The following is a 15,180-nucleotide window of genomic DNA, read 5'->3' on the forward strand; positions in this document are numbered from 1 at the left end:
CCACTCTTCTGTTACTGGAAATTAATAAACAATAAAATTCAGAATATACTCATTCTTTTATCAAACCACTAAGGTTAAAATTTGCAAAATTCCCAGAGCTCTGTCACCATCTTTGATCTTGCTAGGGCTCAAAGGAAGCAAATTAAAAATGCATTACTTTTAGCTGGAAACAGAGGGGTGCAAGGGGATCAATTTTTTGTCGAATGGAAATGACAAAATCAGTAGGGGGAAATAAATTATTTTTGAGTTTTGAAGAGGTTAGCGGAGATAATGGAAAGTGAAATAGAATTAGTATTAAAAATAACTGTAACAGTTATAATTGAGGTGCAGCTCTGGTTTTCATACATCTCCTTTCTGTTGTTTTGGGCTGCAGAATGTCTTCTGCTCTGAGAGAGGTGGGGACTGGTTTATTGCTTTCCTTGGCAGCAGGAGGGCTGGCAGTGGATAAGAGGAGAGAGAGGAGAATATCAGTGGCAGGAGAGCATGTGGTGTCCTGGGGAAGCTTTAGCTGGCTGAACCATTTAGAGAACGAAAATTTAGAACGATGAGAAGCTGTCTGTTTTGGCAGGATCTGCACTGCCTTGGGGTTTTGGGGGTGTTGAACCACTCCTGCACAGTGACTGCTCCTGCACAACTGCTGAATGCCAAATAAAACCCAGAATAGTCAGAAATTCTATGTAGTAATATTTAAAGCCTCCATAAATGTTATAAATTCTGCTCCTACAAAGACAAGCATTTAGCCATTTGTAGATGGCTGCACTAAAGCATGAAGATGATCAAGGTCACAGTGTTGCCTTGTTGCATTTGTTATATTTGAATGTACAATACATCTCAGTTGATGCTGCCACGATAAGCTTGTCTTACCCATAACAGAGTACACTCTGGCTTTGCCTATTTGGACTTAATTCTTCAATTGTGGCATCAGAGAAGGAATGTTTTATCTTCAATTTTCACTGAAAATATTATCATTGTACTCAGTTATTACTACTGCTGTAGATTTCTGGTGGCATATGTCTTTATGTTGACAAAGTTGTTACAAGATAAATACAGAATATAATGAGAAAAGGGGTGTAGAGCAGCCTCTTCTTTAGGCTTGTGCTGCTATAGTTTTACCAACATTATTCTACTCCTTCACATAAGCTTTTCTCTGTGTTGGTAATATCAAAGGGAAAGAAAGCTACAAATAATCACAACAGACAAAAATGACTTATCAGTCTAACCTGACTCAGCTATGCCTGTCAGGCTGCCATCTGGCAAATTTATTGTCATCATTTGGCCTGCTAGGTCCTTGTAAGAGTACTGAAGAGAGCTGAGGTCTTCATGCCTTGCGAAGGTGGGAAGGAGATTGCACAGATTATGTTTTTGACAGTAGGATGGGGAAGGGAGGCTGGCAGTGCAAGGGAACTTCAGGGCCAAGAGACTGGGAGTAGGAAAGAGACTGAAGAGGAGAAATCAGATTTCCTGCCAATTACTTCAAGACAGAAGCCTGTCCAGAAGAAAAAAAAATAGGAAAATCTTGGGATTATATACTGGGAAAGATATTGAAGAGGGAGACTGAATTTGGATTAAAATTCCTTTGGAAACTAAATTTCAAAGCCAGCAAAGGCAGGAAGGTCTGTAAAAAGTGATTAAGGAAGCTGAGCATGATGGAATGCAGAGCCTGAGTATGGTATTTAAATGGCAAACTGTAATTGAAGAACTAGGTCTGGTTTAAAATTAGATTAAGATTGAAATTTAGAGGCAGAATGGGACACCTGAAAAGTAGGGATGTAGTCTAGGAAAGCAAAGCAGGAATGAGAATGGAGAAAGAGACAAGAAAAAACTTGAAATTAGGACTGACCAAAATGATTTCACAAGAAGTGTGGGCAGAGCATAAAATCTGAACACGGGATTTTTTAATTTTACTGTTCTTTCTATTAATGTGTATCTGTAAAACCTACTGGCAAAATATGTGCCTTGTCTTCCTGTTATGCAGTTGTACAGATCCTGATAGCTTCTAGTGACTCCTTTAGCTCAAGCTGATGAGGTGTGCAAAGATGTAAAGGCCCCTCTTGCTGATGCATGCAGCTCTCTCTATAATTGAATCCTCTTTCCATTTTCTTTATGAAGAATGGGCTCATGAAAACACTAAAAGTTTAATGTTGTGGCTGAAAAGTCAATAATTGAAAAACTACAGCTTGCTAAGATCTCTACAATGTACATTCCTTCCTCTATGTGGATTATTAGGACACCAGTGAAGCCTTGGCTTCCTACAGAATGCCACTGTCATGGAGCAAACGTAGTGAGTCTGCTCTGGGCATGCAATAGGACTGTGCAGTAAAAGAGAGAGTTTTATGTTACCATCTTTTCATTCTTTTCTTTAAACCAGAAAATATGCATAATGAAAAAGGCAGTAGGAGTTTTGAGAAAGGTGGTCTGATATATAAGACAGTTAAGTGCCAAATGAAGAAAAATAATGACTTTCCAAAATTTCTCTGAACATATTTTTTTCAGAAATTATTCTTCCGTTTCTTTGTTTCTGAGAAGCAAATCTATTACCTGAATGAAGCAGTGCAGGAATTCTCAGACATTTTAGCTTGTTGCCTTCACACTCCGTTTTTCTTAACAAATCTGGCCACCCCACCTGAATATCTTGTAAATTTAATGGTTCAAAAATAGGTGTATAGAAAAGTGGGAGTGGTAAGAAATGATCCAGGCTCTTTCTGGGGATCAGGGTCCTCATCTCCCAGGTCGGGGTGGGCAGCAGTGGCTGTGTGCTCCTACCCTGCACGGTGCCAGCTGCAGGGATGCTGCCAGCTCCTGTGGTTGCACAGCATCCCTGGGGAAGGGGGAAATAGAGGGGAGAAAGCAGCTGGAGGCTACACAGTTATGGGTTTATGTGCTGCTGCCTTTTCTTCTCAGCTTGTGTCTGTTGAGTGCTATCCCAATCCCTCACTTGGAAACCCCTGTGAGGAAGTTTACAGAATGAATGTCATCTCTGGCTGTAAACTTTCCCATAAGTTTTTCAAGCCACTTACAGAATTCAGAATTTATTACAATCTATGTTTTTCCTCACTGAAGTTCTGAAGAGGTTTAAAAAAAGTCGCCCATTATCTTAATCTTTTAAAAATAGATGAAGCAAAATTCTCCAGATTATGTTGACATAGGGTTTAGGTCAGAACCTCATAGGCCACATCTCATTTATTCACTTAAATCCTATGTAGATGTAGTTCTGAATTAGCATAAATGTAGTTTGTGTTATCTAATCCGTTCTTTCTGAAAATTCTGTTATAAAATATTTTTCCAGGTCAGTTTTCAGACTGTAAATGTTTATATTTTTTCCAGGATTTTTTTTTTTAAATCGTGCTAGAGCTTTTTGTGTGCATAACAAGAAGTTATATGATGGATTTCCCCTAGGATACACTTGTATTCTACTAAATATATATATGAGAGATCATAAGTCTGGAGAGGAGATGTGTCAAGATCCAAAAATTTGCTTTGGGTAACCATACCAACAGTACAACAATCTATTAGGGACCATCTGCTGAAAATGAACCAGCATATGGATACCTAAAGAAATGTTCAGTGTTATTGTTCAGTCTTTGAGAGTAAGAAAGAAGACAGTTTGAAATTTGCTTATGTTTAGGATTTTTTTTTATTATGAATATTTACCACTGGACCAAGTAATCTCTGATATTTACAGGGCAGTGTAAATTATTCAGTATGGCTTATGGTTTATTAATAAACAGATACAGTATTTCCTAAAGTGATATAAGTGGAAACTAAATTATTTTGATTTTTTTTCCCCAAATAGCTACAACTATAAATTTTAAGTCCAAAGCTTTAAAAATAGTCAGTGTAATCTTCGAATCCAAACTTAGATGTAAAATAAGCATTGTGGTTTTCATAGGAGCTGATCAGCCAAAATGCCAATCAAGGAACAACAGGAATCATATTTCTAAAATTTACATTCATATAAATATGGAATGTGAAGCTAAATCTCAAGCTCATATCACAGAAAGAAGCTGAGCTAATGAACTGTACATCTAGAAGAAAAATCTGCTTTTGAAGTAATTTATGTATGGAAATTTCTGCATGGTACAGCTTGATAAGGGTAAACCTCAGTAGTGACAAAACCAACGAAAACTCTATGTGAAATGTAAGTGCTCATAAATGGTGCTACAACCATAATTTCTATGTATTATGAGACTATTGGATGACAGAGAAATAAAGAACATGTTGCTATACAGTATGAGGCAATTTATTCCTGAATAGCTTGAAATTGGATTGTAAATGTAATCAAGTGCATTGATGTTCCCAACTATTTGGTAATGATGAAGTATGCTTTTCCAAAGAATTTTTCATTAAGGAAAATATTAAAGTCTAGGTACTTTATTGTAATGTCAAACAAAATCAGAATATTTCTTCCTGAACATTCAAATCTTTCATGCACTTTTTTTTTTCCTGAAGGTTTGGGTTCCTTTCAACTCCAAAAATGGGAATTCACACCTCTCATAGAAAGTCCTTTACATTTATTCCATGTGTTCTTGAGCTCAACGAGTGCATTTCTCTCAAAGGTGAATTTGACCTGCTGTGTTGGTGGGATATGCAGGTTTCTCAAGGCAGCACATCTTGCTTTACTTATGGTTGTGAGCAGAAGTTAACACAATGTTGCGGGTTTTTTCTAAGAGTTCTCCAGAACACCAGCAAGAATGGTTAATTCTAATGCTGTCAAGTTGGATTTCTTAGCACCATTTTCAGACTAACATGTTTCTTATTTTTGTCCTTTCAAAATAGTTTTGTGAAAAATAGTCATTCCAATATAGATTTATATTGAAAAACAAATTGTGTGCTTGTTATGGTTGGATTACCAATGTTAGTGAAAGAATCACCTCTCCAACTCTCTAGTGCATTGTAGTCATAACTGAGGGTCAGGCTTTCAAAAACGAGGATTTTTATCACTTTTTTTAACCCATCACTTAATCTCTCTCCGTCTCTAACTTCTGAAAAGTTTCTATTTTCTGCTTCCCCTAGGGAGCATCTCCACTGGGTTTTCCTACTTTTTTTTTTTTTATATGAGTTGGAAAAGAGCAAAGGTATCTTCCAATTGATTTCTTCTCCTGGCAGCGGGGCATAGAGTCAAGACATCCACATTTGCAATAGCATTAATGGGAGAGTGACTCTGCCCAATGATGCAATTATCCTAAACAGGAGTCACCAAAGAAGAGACATTTTACCAATATGTGCTTTAGCAGGCTAGTGACTGTAGCTATTTAATTCTCAAAGCCAAGCTTTTTGATCATATCCAATGTCCATTATTGTCAGGAGTACCACATGCTCCATTGTCCTGAAAGGTAGTCACCAAGTTCTTAGACTACAGCTGTTGCAGCAGATCCATTCTGGAAAGAGAAATATTGAGTTTTCGGTTTTGTTTTTTTGTTTTTTTTTTTTTAATTTATAAGTAGATATTCAAGTCTTCTATCAAATCAGTCAAAATACCTCTAAGAGAATAAAACTTAGCTTTTTACTCCTATTGACTTACTGGTCAAAATCCTTAATACTGCAACACGTTTTTTAAAAAGTTAGCATTCACTCATTAAAACGAATGTAATTGCAGCTTGAGGCATTGCCAATACTAATCATACAATCTATTATAGGAAGTACTCATAATAGCTGTTGAAAAAAGCATTGTGGAGTTAGTGGGAACAATGCATAATGTGTTTTCAATAGTCCTTTTTTCTCATTCCATTACACTATAGAAATTAAGAATGTATTACAGTATAGTTCACTACAATATTAATGGCTTTAATAACTCTAAGATAGAATCTCCCTCAGCCCACGTGGGGTAAAGTTCACCCACCCACCACTGACTTTGCATCCCCAGCCTCCTGGCACCATCCCACTTGTACCAACCCACTTAATGTAGGGGAGCAAGCCCAAGGTGTCCCTGAACTGCGCTGAGAGAAATGAAAGGTTTGTTTTTGCAGTGGAGAGAGTATCCTGAAGGCAAGTTCATGAGTGGTTTTATGGTCCCTTTTGCAAGCTCACAGACTTTACAATTTTTTTCTCTACAAACTCTATTTTATTTTCTTTCCCCTCCAGTTCAGAGCGGGGACTCTGATCAGCAGGATTTCTGTATCTATCAGGGAGAAGATTATTTGGTTTCAGATTTCTGAGAACTTTTGTAATTGATGTCAGCGATATTCATTTAATTGAATAAGGTCTAGGAAGCTTCACAGAGGGGTCCTTTAAAGAGAGTTTCTCACTACAGATTCCATCCCAGGAGTCTGGGGAAGAGACAACTGAAAAAAAAAAAGTTAATTAATAGCATTAAGTGTTTATCCAGCTAGTGCCAGAAGGCAAGGACTACTCTGTCAGCTAGACTAGACAGGGTTGATCTACACAAGAGAAACCAGAATTTCCTCCTTAAGAAAAAAGATCCTACATTTTAAATGGAAAAGAAAAAAAATATATATTTATATCAAAACCTATTAATAAATGCAAAAGCACTTCCAGCCTTCCTATGTTTCTATGAATTCAATTAAAAACCCAACAAACAAACTAACTGCAAAATTTAGCTAATATAGCTTTAAATTTGAAGATATTTTATTCTGACAAATGGATGTGATCTGGTAATAAGGAAACTAACTTTGAAGAAAAGACAGGAATAAATTAACTCTTCAGTCATGCTGGAAAGCTGTTTGTGGAAATCAGAGAGTGCAAAACTAATGTTGCATCCTGGAGATGTAAGTCTTCATATGTAAGCCTTTTTCTTCATGGTTTAGAATGGAGTACAGCTTTCAGGTCTGTGTCATAAACATTTTCAGAATTGGTTTCCAGTAAGATAAGAAATAACAGAAAGTTTTCCCTAGCCATAACTATAAAAAACAAACCTAATGTTCCATTACTGTTGATTGCCAAATTTCCGGGTGATCCCACAAACTGGTGGATGATAGGGTCATCCAGGACACAATGGATATGCTTTAGAAAGCAAATGAAAAAAGCCCAACAAAAGGTTTATGCAATAATAACCAAATGAACAGTTGAAGTTACTGTGGCAGGTGGTACAGCCTGTGATACTTCTAGAAAATCCTCAGGAGTTTCCACAAACAGAAACTTTATCCCAGAGTTTTAGGCAGATTTTATATCTCCTGTGATCAGATGGCAAGTCTGTGGAGAGTAAGGACTATGATCTGTCTTCATGGTCGTGAGTTTTCAGAATAATTTTGATTTGCCCATACAGTGATGTTGCTGAGAAGAAAATGGCCCACGAGCTTTTGTTCTGAGTGAATTTATTTTGAGGATAGATCGCTTCATATCCAGATATATAGTCCAGACTGGTGGCAGTGGCATTTATAACAGTGTGCAGATCTGCCAGAATGAGACAGATTCACCTATCCAATCACAGATGGTAGAAAATATGACTCACAGATGCTGCTGTGTGAGAGCTTGGCTTCAGCAAGGATTCAGGAGCACTTGCATAAATGGATTTTATTAGCTACCATGTATTTCTCCAAAGGCTGATTTACTGTTTGCTAGAAGGAAAATGAAAAGAGAAAAAAAATGAGAACTTTCCTCTGAAAGGAAAATGACATTTTTGATTGTGAGGAGCCTCACTAGCTCATTACTTTCTTTTGTCAGACAGAGAATTTGTTGGATTTGCAAGATCTGAGTCAAGACTCCTTCAGTGCATCTGGTGATTCCCGAGGAGTGAATGTACTGAATTTAAGGAGTTCTAGTGGGTGGGAATGAGGGCTGGGAAAGCTGGGCTTCCTGCATGTGGAAGGGGAGAGCAGCAAGCCTTTCAGAAGTGCTGTTAGTGATATACCAGTGGCATTTCTCAGGGAAAATCTCTTTTAGGACGAGCTGCTAATAACTGGCAGAAATGAAAAATAATTGGACCTCGGTGTTTTGTTCTGAAAGCTAACATTCTGGTGGAGAGTTCTGCTTCAGAGCTGTATTCCAGCAGTGGTTTTGCCAAGGACAGGGCAGCGCTGTGATGGGTGTGGGAGGCAGTTCCAGGTGCCCTGCATTCAGCCCTGTCCCCCTGCAGCAGCACCAGCACTGCTGTGTTTTGCAGAGCTCATCACGCTGGTCTAGGTCACTTAGGTTATCTTATGGGCTTTCTTGCGCTTGCCTTCCTCCTGGCTGCCTGGCAGGAGTAAGGGATGAATAATACCTGCTGCCAGTGACAGCTGCTGTTATACAACTCCCCTTTTGTCCAGGAAAAGGGCAGAGTAATGCAGGAAAAATTACTCCGAGAAGTATCCAAGGAAGAGCTCAACTGTTTGCTGTATCTCTACTCCTATCTTTTTCTAATAACTACTTGTCCAAAAAAAGGTTACCAAACTAAAATACTGATCTGCAGTAGTGCAAGGTACAAATGAAAGATGTACAGGAGCAAGGAGAAGTGATGTGATGACATTAGCAATGTGATCATGAATAGGAAGTTATTTATTTTGATTCTGTGAGTGGATTATCAGTATTACCACTTTTAATAATATCCTTTTCCTCTTTTACTTCTGGCATTGCTGTACCAGATTGACTAATATTACCAGAGGTTGACAAATCTGAATCCAATGCAACCTTACTTTCATTATGAAGATAGTTCATACAATATGGAAGACATTGGGCTGCTTACCTATCCTAGGTAAAATGAGCGCTATTTCCACTTGAAAGATAAGATATTTTGAGGGTTTTTTTTTTCCAAGGAACCTTTTTGGCTTAGAAGAACAGAGGGAGACATTTCTGTCAAGATGCTTTCACATAGCTTTTAGTTTGTCAAATGTATATTTTTAGCTGAACTTAATTGTCTTCACCCCCTCTTGGGGGGCAGAGAGTGAGGAAGAGAGGGACACGTTTCAGAACACTAATTTTTCTGACCCTAAATGTTTCCCAGGATAGGTGGGATGAATTGTCTTTTAAAGGCTTTTGTCACTGCCCACTGGCTATTAAGAAAGGCTAAACATGTAATGGTTCAACAGCCAACTTCAGTAAAATAAACTACATCAGTTAAAAAGGAAGACCAACTAAAACATACCAATACAATAAATTCCCTAGCCATTTAAGAGGGAGGAAAAGAAATTTGAGTTAAACTGTCAATATTTCATCTAAATCCAAATTCTCTATGGACTTGACTCCCCATTGTTTTCTCTTCCATGTCTCCACTCATACTAGGAGCAGTACTAGGTATGTTTTGGTCAAGGTCTGTTTGAAGGCATTACAAAAGAGATTAAAAAAGGCAAACCTGTTCCTTTTCAGCTCTGATTGCCACTTGATAAACAGCTAAAAGGTCAGACATAGTTCTGTTTTCCCAAAAGAAGACAAGGGACCAAGCTGTGTCTGAGAACCTTTGCTTAATACCTGCTTTCATTTTAGCTTTATGAACAAACACATTTCAACAGCCTTCCTCCCTTGCACAGCACACTAAGGCACCTTTGCCTTGCAAAGTTCTCCTTTTCTCCTTGCCAAATCATCCAGCAGCAAGACACAGCACCATGAAAGCTGCACCCTCCCCTTTCACCTGCCCTCTCCAGACATGCCTGTGCTGTCTCAGAATTCTGAGATGGGTGTACTCCTTCCTTGCTGCCATAAACATGGGGAAAGCATCACTTTCCAGTGCTTTATGGCTGTGGTTTTGCACATTTTGGATTTCCATAACTGGTATCAGGAAATGAAAATATTGTATTGAGTCCTTTAGCTCATTCTGATTTCTAGCCTTTAGATTACTCTTAGTTTATTCCAAATTATCTATAAAATAAACCAGCAGATTAACAAAAAGTGGTGCACAATGTTGCTGAAACATCTTTCAAAACAGAAAAGATATCACACCAAGCAGTATGAAAACCAGACTTTCTAAAGTTCTTTATACATTATTTAAAATTTTGGTCATTTTCATCATTTTCTTCAGCTTGATAAGAATGTCATGCAAATACAATTTATTCTATGCAGGAATACTAACCTTGCCTCTATTAAGATTAGCTGACACTTCTGGCTTTTTAATGCATTTTTGAAATCCTAATAATTTCATCAAATTGAGCTGAAATAATCACAACTTTCTTAAGCTTCTCAGGCTTCATATTTTTGAATATTTCATTTGGATTAAGTCAACTGTTTCCCAGAATGTAAACTTGGAAAAAAAAGATGTGTATTTGTCCATGTTAAAGCAATTTGGCAATAACTTTTGACTATTGGATGAGTGTTCTTAAAAATAAAGGTAGATATTAATTAAGAAACCATGACCATGGACTCAAGAACACGGAAATAAAATTAATTTAGGCCTGATATTTCAACGTGATTACAACTTTGCAACTGAAATAATGCAATTGCAGTATATTTTTTCTGTGCTGCTATGTGTACAACAGTAGAAATTACATAGGGATTGCGTGCAGTTATAAAAGACTCTAATACATGGTTTGTATTTTTATTTTTATCAGCAACTCTTGTTTTTCTGTTTGGAACCTGAACCCCAAGCAAAATTAAAAGCATGTTTTACACTAGATGTGCATTAAAGCCTCTGACCTTTGTAACACAGAAAAAATATATCATTCCTTCTTGCTCCCTGGGTAACAGAGGCAAATATTAAACACATGGACACAAAAACCTCCAAAATAAACTTTTCGTAACTTCTGCATTTTCCACATCCAAGAAGGTTATGAAAGGGTGAGCACTAAATCTTAGTGAAAACTACCTCAATGCCTTCTACTCTGAGAGGCTGATGAAAATTTTTCCACATTTGCATGCATAAACACAGCAGTGGCTCCCTAGAATATATTTTTCTCATTTTCCAGGAGTTAATATTAAACCTGGATTTCAATATAAATTTTCAAGAGTCTACCCAAAGTCTTTTTAGAAATGAGAAAACACTTCAGATACTACTAATAACCGTGAAATGAACTAAAATAATTTGTCTTGCTTTCATCTTTCTATATTTCTTTTCTTTGTTCATTGTTAAAAACCTTTACTATTAGCAACCTGTGTCTTTCTCCCTATATAGGAAAAAAGCTGTATAGGGTCTATCTGTGGCTCATGGGAATCTCCCTACTTCTTTTTTCTTCTTTTTTTTTTTTTCTGTCTCTCCAGATCATTAAAGACCAGAAGCTACTGGGGATAGTTGGAGGGATGCTACTGATTGATCTTTGCATCCTGATTTGCTGGCAGGTTGTGGATCCTTTGAGGAGGACAGTGGAAAAGTATAACATGGAGGTATGTCCTCAAGCCCAAGTAATACTAATGGTTGCATATCAGTGTCTACAGCTTTCCATAAGATTAAGCTAAAGATGCATTAGGTAAAATGAAAGCAAGTCAAGCTGTGTATTTTGGGGGAGGAAGGGTTCTGGTGTTCAAAACCAAATAGAAAAGAAACAACTGCAGCCAAAAGAAATTGTGTATGTAGTTGCAAGTGCCACATTTCTGTCACTTGTGAAACATTTTATTTGCAAGAGTTGTAAACACAGGAGAGTCCTCTGCTAAGACTCTCTATTAGAGTCTGTTGCAATAAATAATAGATTATCAGAACCCATTAGTGAATTTCAGTAAGAGCTCATTCAAGACAAGTGCAGAAGAGGTCACTGCTTAGACTGCATTCTTTGTGGAGATGCTCAGGAATTATGTTACCTACTGCTGTATTTATTTGCAGTAATTTTATGTGCATGCACCCATACTGATTGTTTCTCTCTTAAAGGTATTCCCAGAAAGGTCACGCGAGCAGTTTTGATAGGCAGGAGGTAATAGCTTAATGCCAGCTGTACACATGTTCCAAAACTCTGGTTGGTTTCTAGAAGGGGAGCTGAAGTAGAGCTTTCTGGACAAACTGACAGCAAGAAACATGGCAGCAACAATTTATGCCTAGGAAAAAGCCATCTGTCTGTATGTAGATGTGCATTGTTTGAGAGTTTATTGCCTCCAACATGGAAACTGGTGATATCTGAAAGCTAGATTATATAAGGACAATCTAGAAGTGTTAGTCTCTTCTCCTACACTTGGCAATCAGTAAGAAAAAGAACAATTGTTTTCTCTTCTGATGTTCACATTTGCAAGAAAATATATACCATTTCACTCCACTGCTTTTACTTTGTTCTTACTTTGCAGTGTAGCTCTGGAATTTTATTAGGAGAAGATTTCACTTTGTTAGTATAATTTGTAGAAGATACTCTAGAACAATGCCTCTTAAACTGCAAGGAGATTTCTTTGAAAAAATCATTTAAGAATCTGAAAAGATTTGTCTCAGTCATTCCCTAGAGTTTGAAAGACTTCCCAGCTAATACAGATGTCAATAAAAAATAGAAAATGTAGCCGAAATTTGTCTGCTGCAGACACTTCTGGTCTATGTGTGTATAGCTTGAAGCCATAGCAGCTTGTTGAGAACCTTGTTTATTTCATTTTGCTCCAATTGTATTGTTAGTGATATTTCAGTTGTCAGTATTATTAACATTTTCTCTGCTTATCTGAACCCAAACACATTATGACAAACAGTCATAAAATCCAATTAAAATAATCTCAGATAGAAGGAATTTTACTTTTTACTTTAGTTTAAACTACAGAACCTGATATCTAGTGTAATTAGATTCACTTGAGTATAATGTCCATAGACAGCAGCAGTAACTGTGAAGTTAAACTATAAGTAACATATATTTGAAAACAATGTTTACTGTAATTTTAAATGGTTGCAATTTCCCTCTGAGCTTTTCAGTGTATGTTCTTTGATCATCAAATATATAATGCTAAAAACCTTGTGTGTTTTTTCCACATTTGGGGCTTTCCAGACCACGGGGCTGCACACCAGTTGCCTGAACTTTGCATAAGAGCTGAAATTCTCCTGGAATTATATAAGCCTATGCAAAGTGACACTCACTGAATGCACACATGACAATGTTTGCTATTTTGATCCCTCAGCATAGAATTGACTTGAACTTACTGTTAGAGCTCTTAGCTATTACTGTAAGTTGCGCAGAATATTTTTGAAGCTAATGGATTTGGGGTGGGAAGGAAATGAAAGTATCGTGCGAGCAAATGTGGTCATTAAACTATTGTATGTGCATAAAATATGTTACTATAAAAGCAGTGAGGTGAACTGCAATTTACTTTCCTGAAGTACACCTCTTCGGGTCTCAAAAAATCTTGTGTAAAAGTAAATGACAATCGTCTTCTCTGCTATAATTATTCTTCTTGTGGTTGTTATGTTTTTAATTTTCAGGTTGCTAAAGTGTAATGGTGAATTCTTTAGTTGAGTTTGATGGAGCACGTATTATCTTTTCTGTGTTTGAAAAATACTTGCCACGTAGTAAACGCTACTGGTGGCAAGTTTCTCTTTTATTTCAGGATTATTTTGTAGTAGATATTTCTTGTCCCACTTGATTCTGTGAAGCAATTTTAAAGGGATTATTTCTGTCAGTTAATGATAATCCAAGTGATAAAGATTAAACTAAATGAAGGCTCCAAAGTTATGAATGCAATCAGTCATTCTAGCTAATGAACCATTTCAGCTCTGTTTATGAATACTCATCAGCTTCCTGTGTGATAGTTCTGCATTTGTCTTCTATCAGATGATCTTCTGGTAGTTGTGTCTTCATAAGCACATGAATGAAGGGAACCAAGACAAGAAGCCTAAAGATTGGTAATGTCCTCTGCTGTTTGCTATTATTCACAAAATAGTTTATTTTAATGAAGCAACAGAAGTAAATTATCAAGAACTTTTTAAAAGAGTTCTTAAACCCAGAACTTTTAAATCCAGGTTCCTTTTCTGGAGTTGTTTGCAAAGTCCAAGCAACCCATGCCTTATAAGCTGAGGATACGCAGTGTAAATCTAAAAACACAAAGGGAAGCGAAGGCATTTTTAGAAACTTTCTGGCTGTTACAGAAGGCAGAAATCCTATGGAATGTTGGATCTGTCAGTTTTGAGACCAATTTATGGCATCCTGACCCTACAGGTATGGTTTCTTTAGGAAAGCACATCTGTGGCTACCATAAGACACTACATTAAAAGTTTTAATGACTGAACCATAAAGCATCCAGATCCTCCAGTCATCAGCAGGGGAAGTAGTTTATAGTACATGGACAATAAAGTTGTTGGTAAAAGAAAAGAGGTTAAAGGCCAAGGCAGGGACAATGTTAAAACTTCTCTAACTGTACAGTGGTCTGTAAGAACCATAGCGGTGTTCCTATGTACTTTTCCTAAGAGTGCTGTAGGCTTGGTTTTCTCATAATGCAAAAGCTTTTGATGACACAAAGGGCTTCTAATCTTCAAGCAGCAGTGTAAAAAAAAAAAAAAAAGGAATTAATCCATGATGTTACCTCTATTTATCTGTTTTCCTAGTTTCCCTGCCTGTAACATTTCTCCTTTTGCTAATTTTTCAGACCAGTGGAGAGACCAATCACATTTTTCCTCACTAATTTCTTCCTAGGCTGAACTAGGAATTTGCTTTTTTCATCATGATTCACCTTTTTTGTCATAATCAAAATGATTATGCTCTGATCTGAGCCAGGTCCCTGCCAGACTTTCTCCCAGTCATGTGAACTGGAGTGCATCCTTCCTTCGCTCTCTCACCGGCTGGGCTGCCCATGAGGAACTAGGGTGCTTCTCTGGATGCTGCTCTAAAAGAGCTTTGCAAGGCTCTACCATTGTTTTCTTTTTGACCTGCTTTCTTAAGAAGGCAATGTTTATGTGCTAGGGTGCTCTGTGTGATTTTTTTTTTTTTTCCCCTACTACCTAAACTTTGCCTGTTTCAGTTAAATCTGACAAATTTGAGCAGATACAGCTCTTAAGGACATAGGACCACCTCAGACTTGCTGGAAACAGCCAGCTGTGTGGAGGAGAGGTTCTGGTAGTGTCTCCTGTAAGAGAAGGGTCACAGAATGAGTTTATCCCTTAGTCTAAAACAGATATTTTAATTGACTTGCTACAGGGGAGCTTCACTCTTAGCTGAAGAGAATCCAGCCACAAGAAAAGAACACTTAGGAAACCAGCTCCCTCTAATTTCAGTTGCTCAGCTGTGTTGGAATGAAACCACAGTCTGAAATAGCAAAATCCTTTAGAAAGTGCAGTCTGTGCAACAGCCATATCATAATTCAATCATGTACTTAGTGCAGTTGAAAGGGTCTGTGTGTACACATGCACTCACACTCACCTCCTGCTCACAATTAGCTCAGCTAGTCAGAGCGTGGCACTGATAATGCCAAGGCCATGTGTTCAGTCCCTCTGTG

The 15,180-nt window shown here is 37.5% G+C and overlaps 1 protein-coding gene across 1 annotated transcript in view; it reads left to right on the forward strand.

The window, feature by feature from the left end:
• The window catches only part of GABBR2 (gamma-aminobutyric acid type B receptor subunit 2), a 454,077-nt gene that overhangs the window by 313,835 nt on the left and 125,062 nt on the right, over nucleotides 1–15,180 (forward strand). Inside the window, exon 13 of the mRNA XM_058809544.1 lies at nucleotides 11,062–11,184. Coding sequence (XP_058665527.1) covers nucleotides 11,062–11,184 — 123 coding nt within the window. The remainder of the gene's footprint in view (nucleotides 1–11,061; nucleotides 11,185–15,180) is intronic.

The sequence above is a fragment of the Ammospiza caudacuta genome, chromosome 1 (assembly GCF_027887145.1).
Source record: "Ammospiza caudacuta isolate bAmmCau1 chromosome 1, bAmmCau1.pri, whole genome shotgun sequence".
Lineage (NCBI taxonomy): Eukaryota > Metazoa > Chordata > Aves > Passeriformes > Passerellidae > Ammospiza > Ammospiza caudacuta.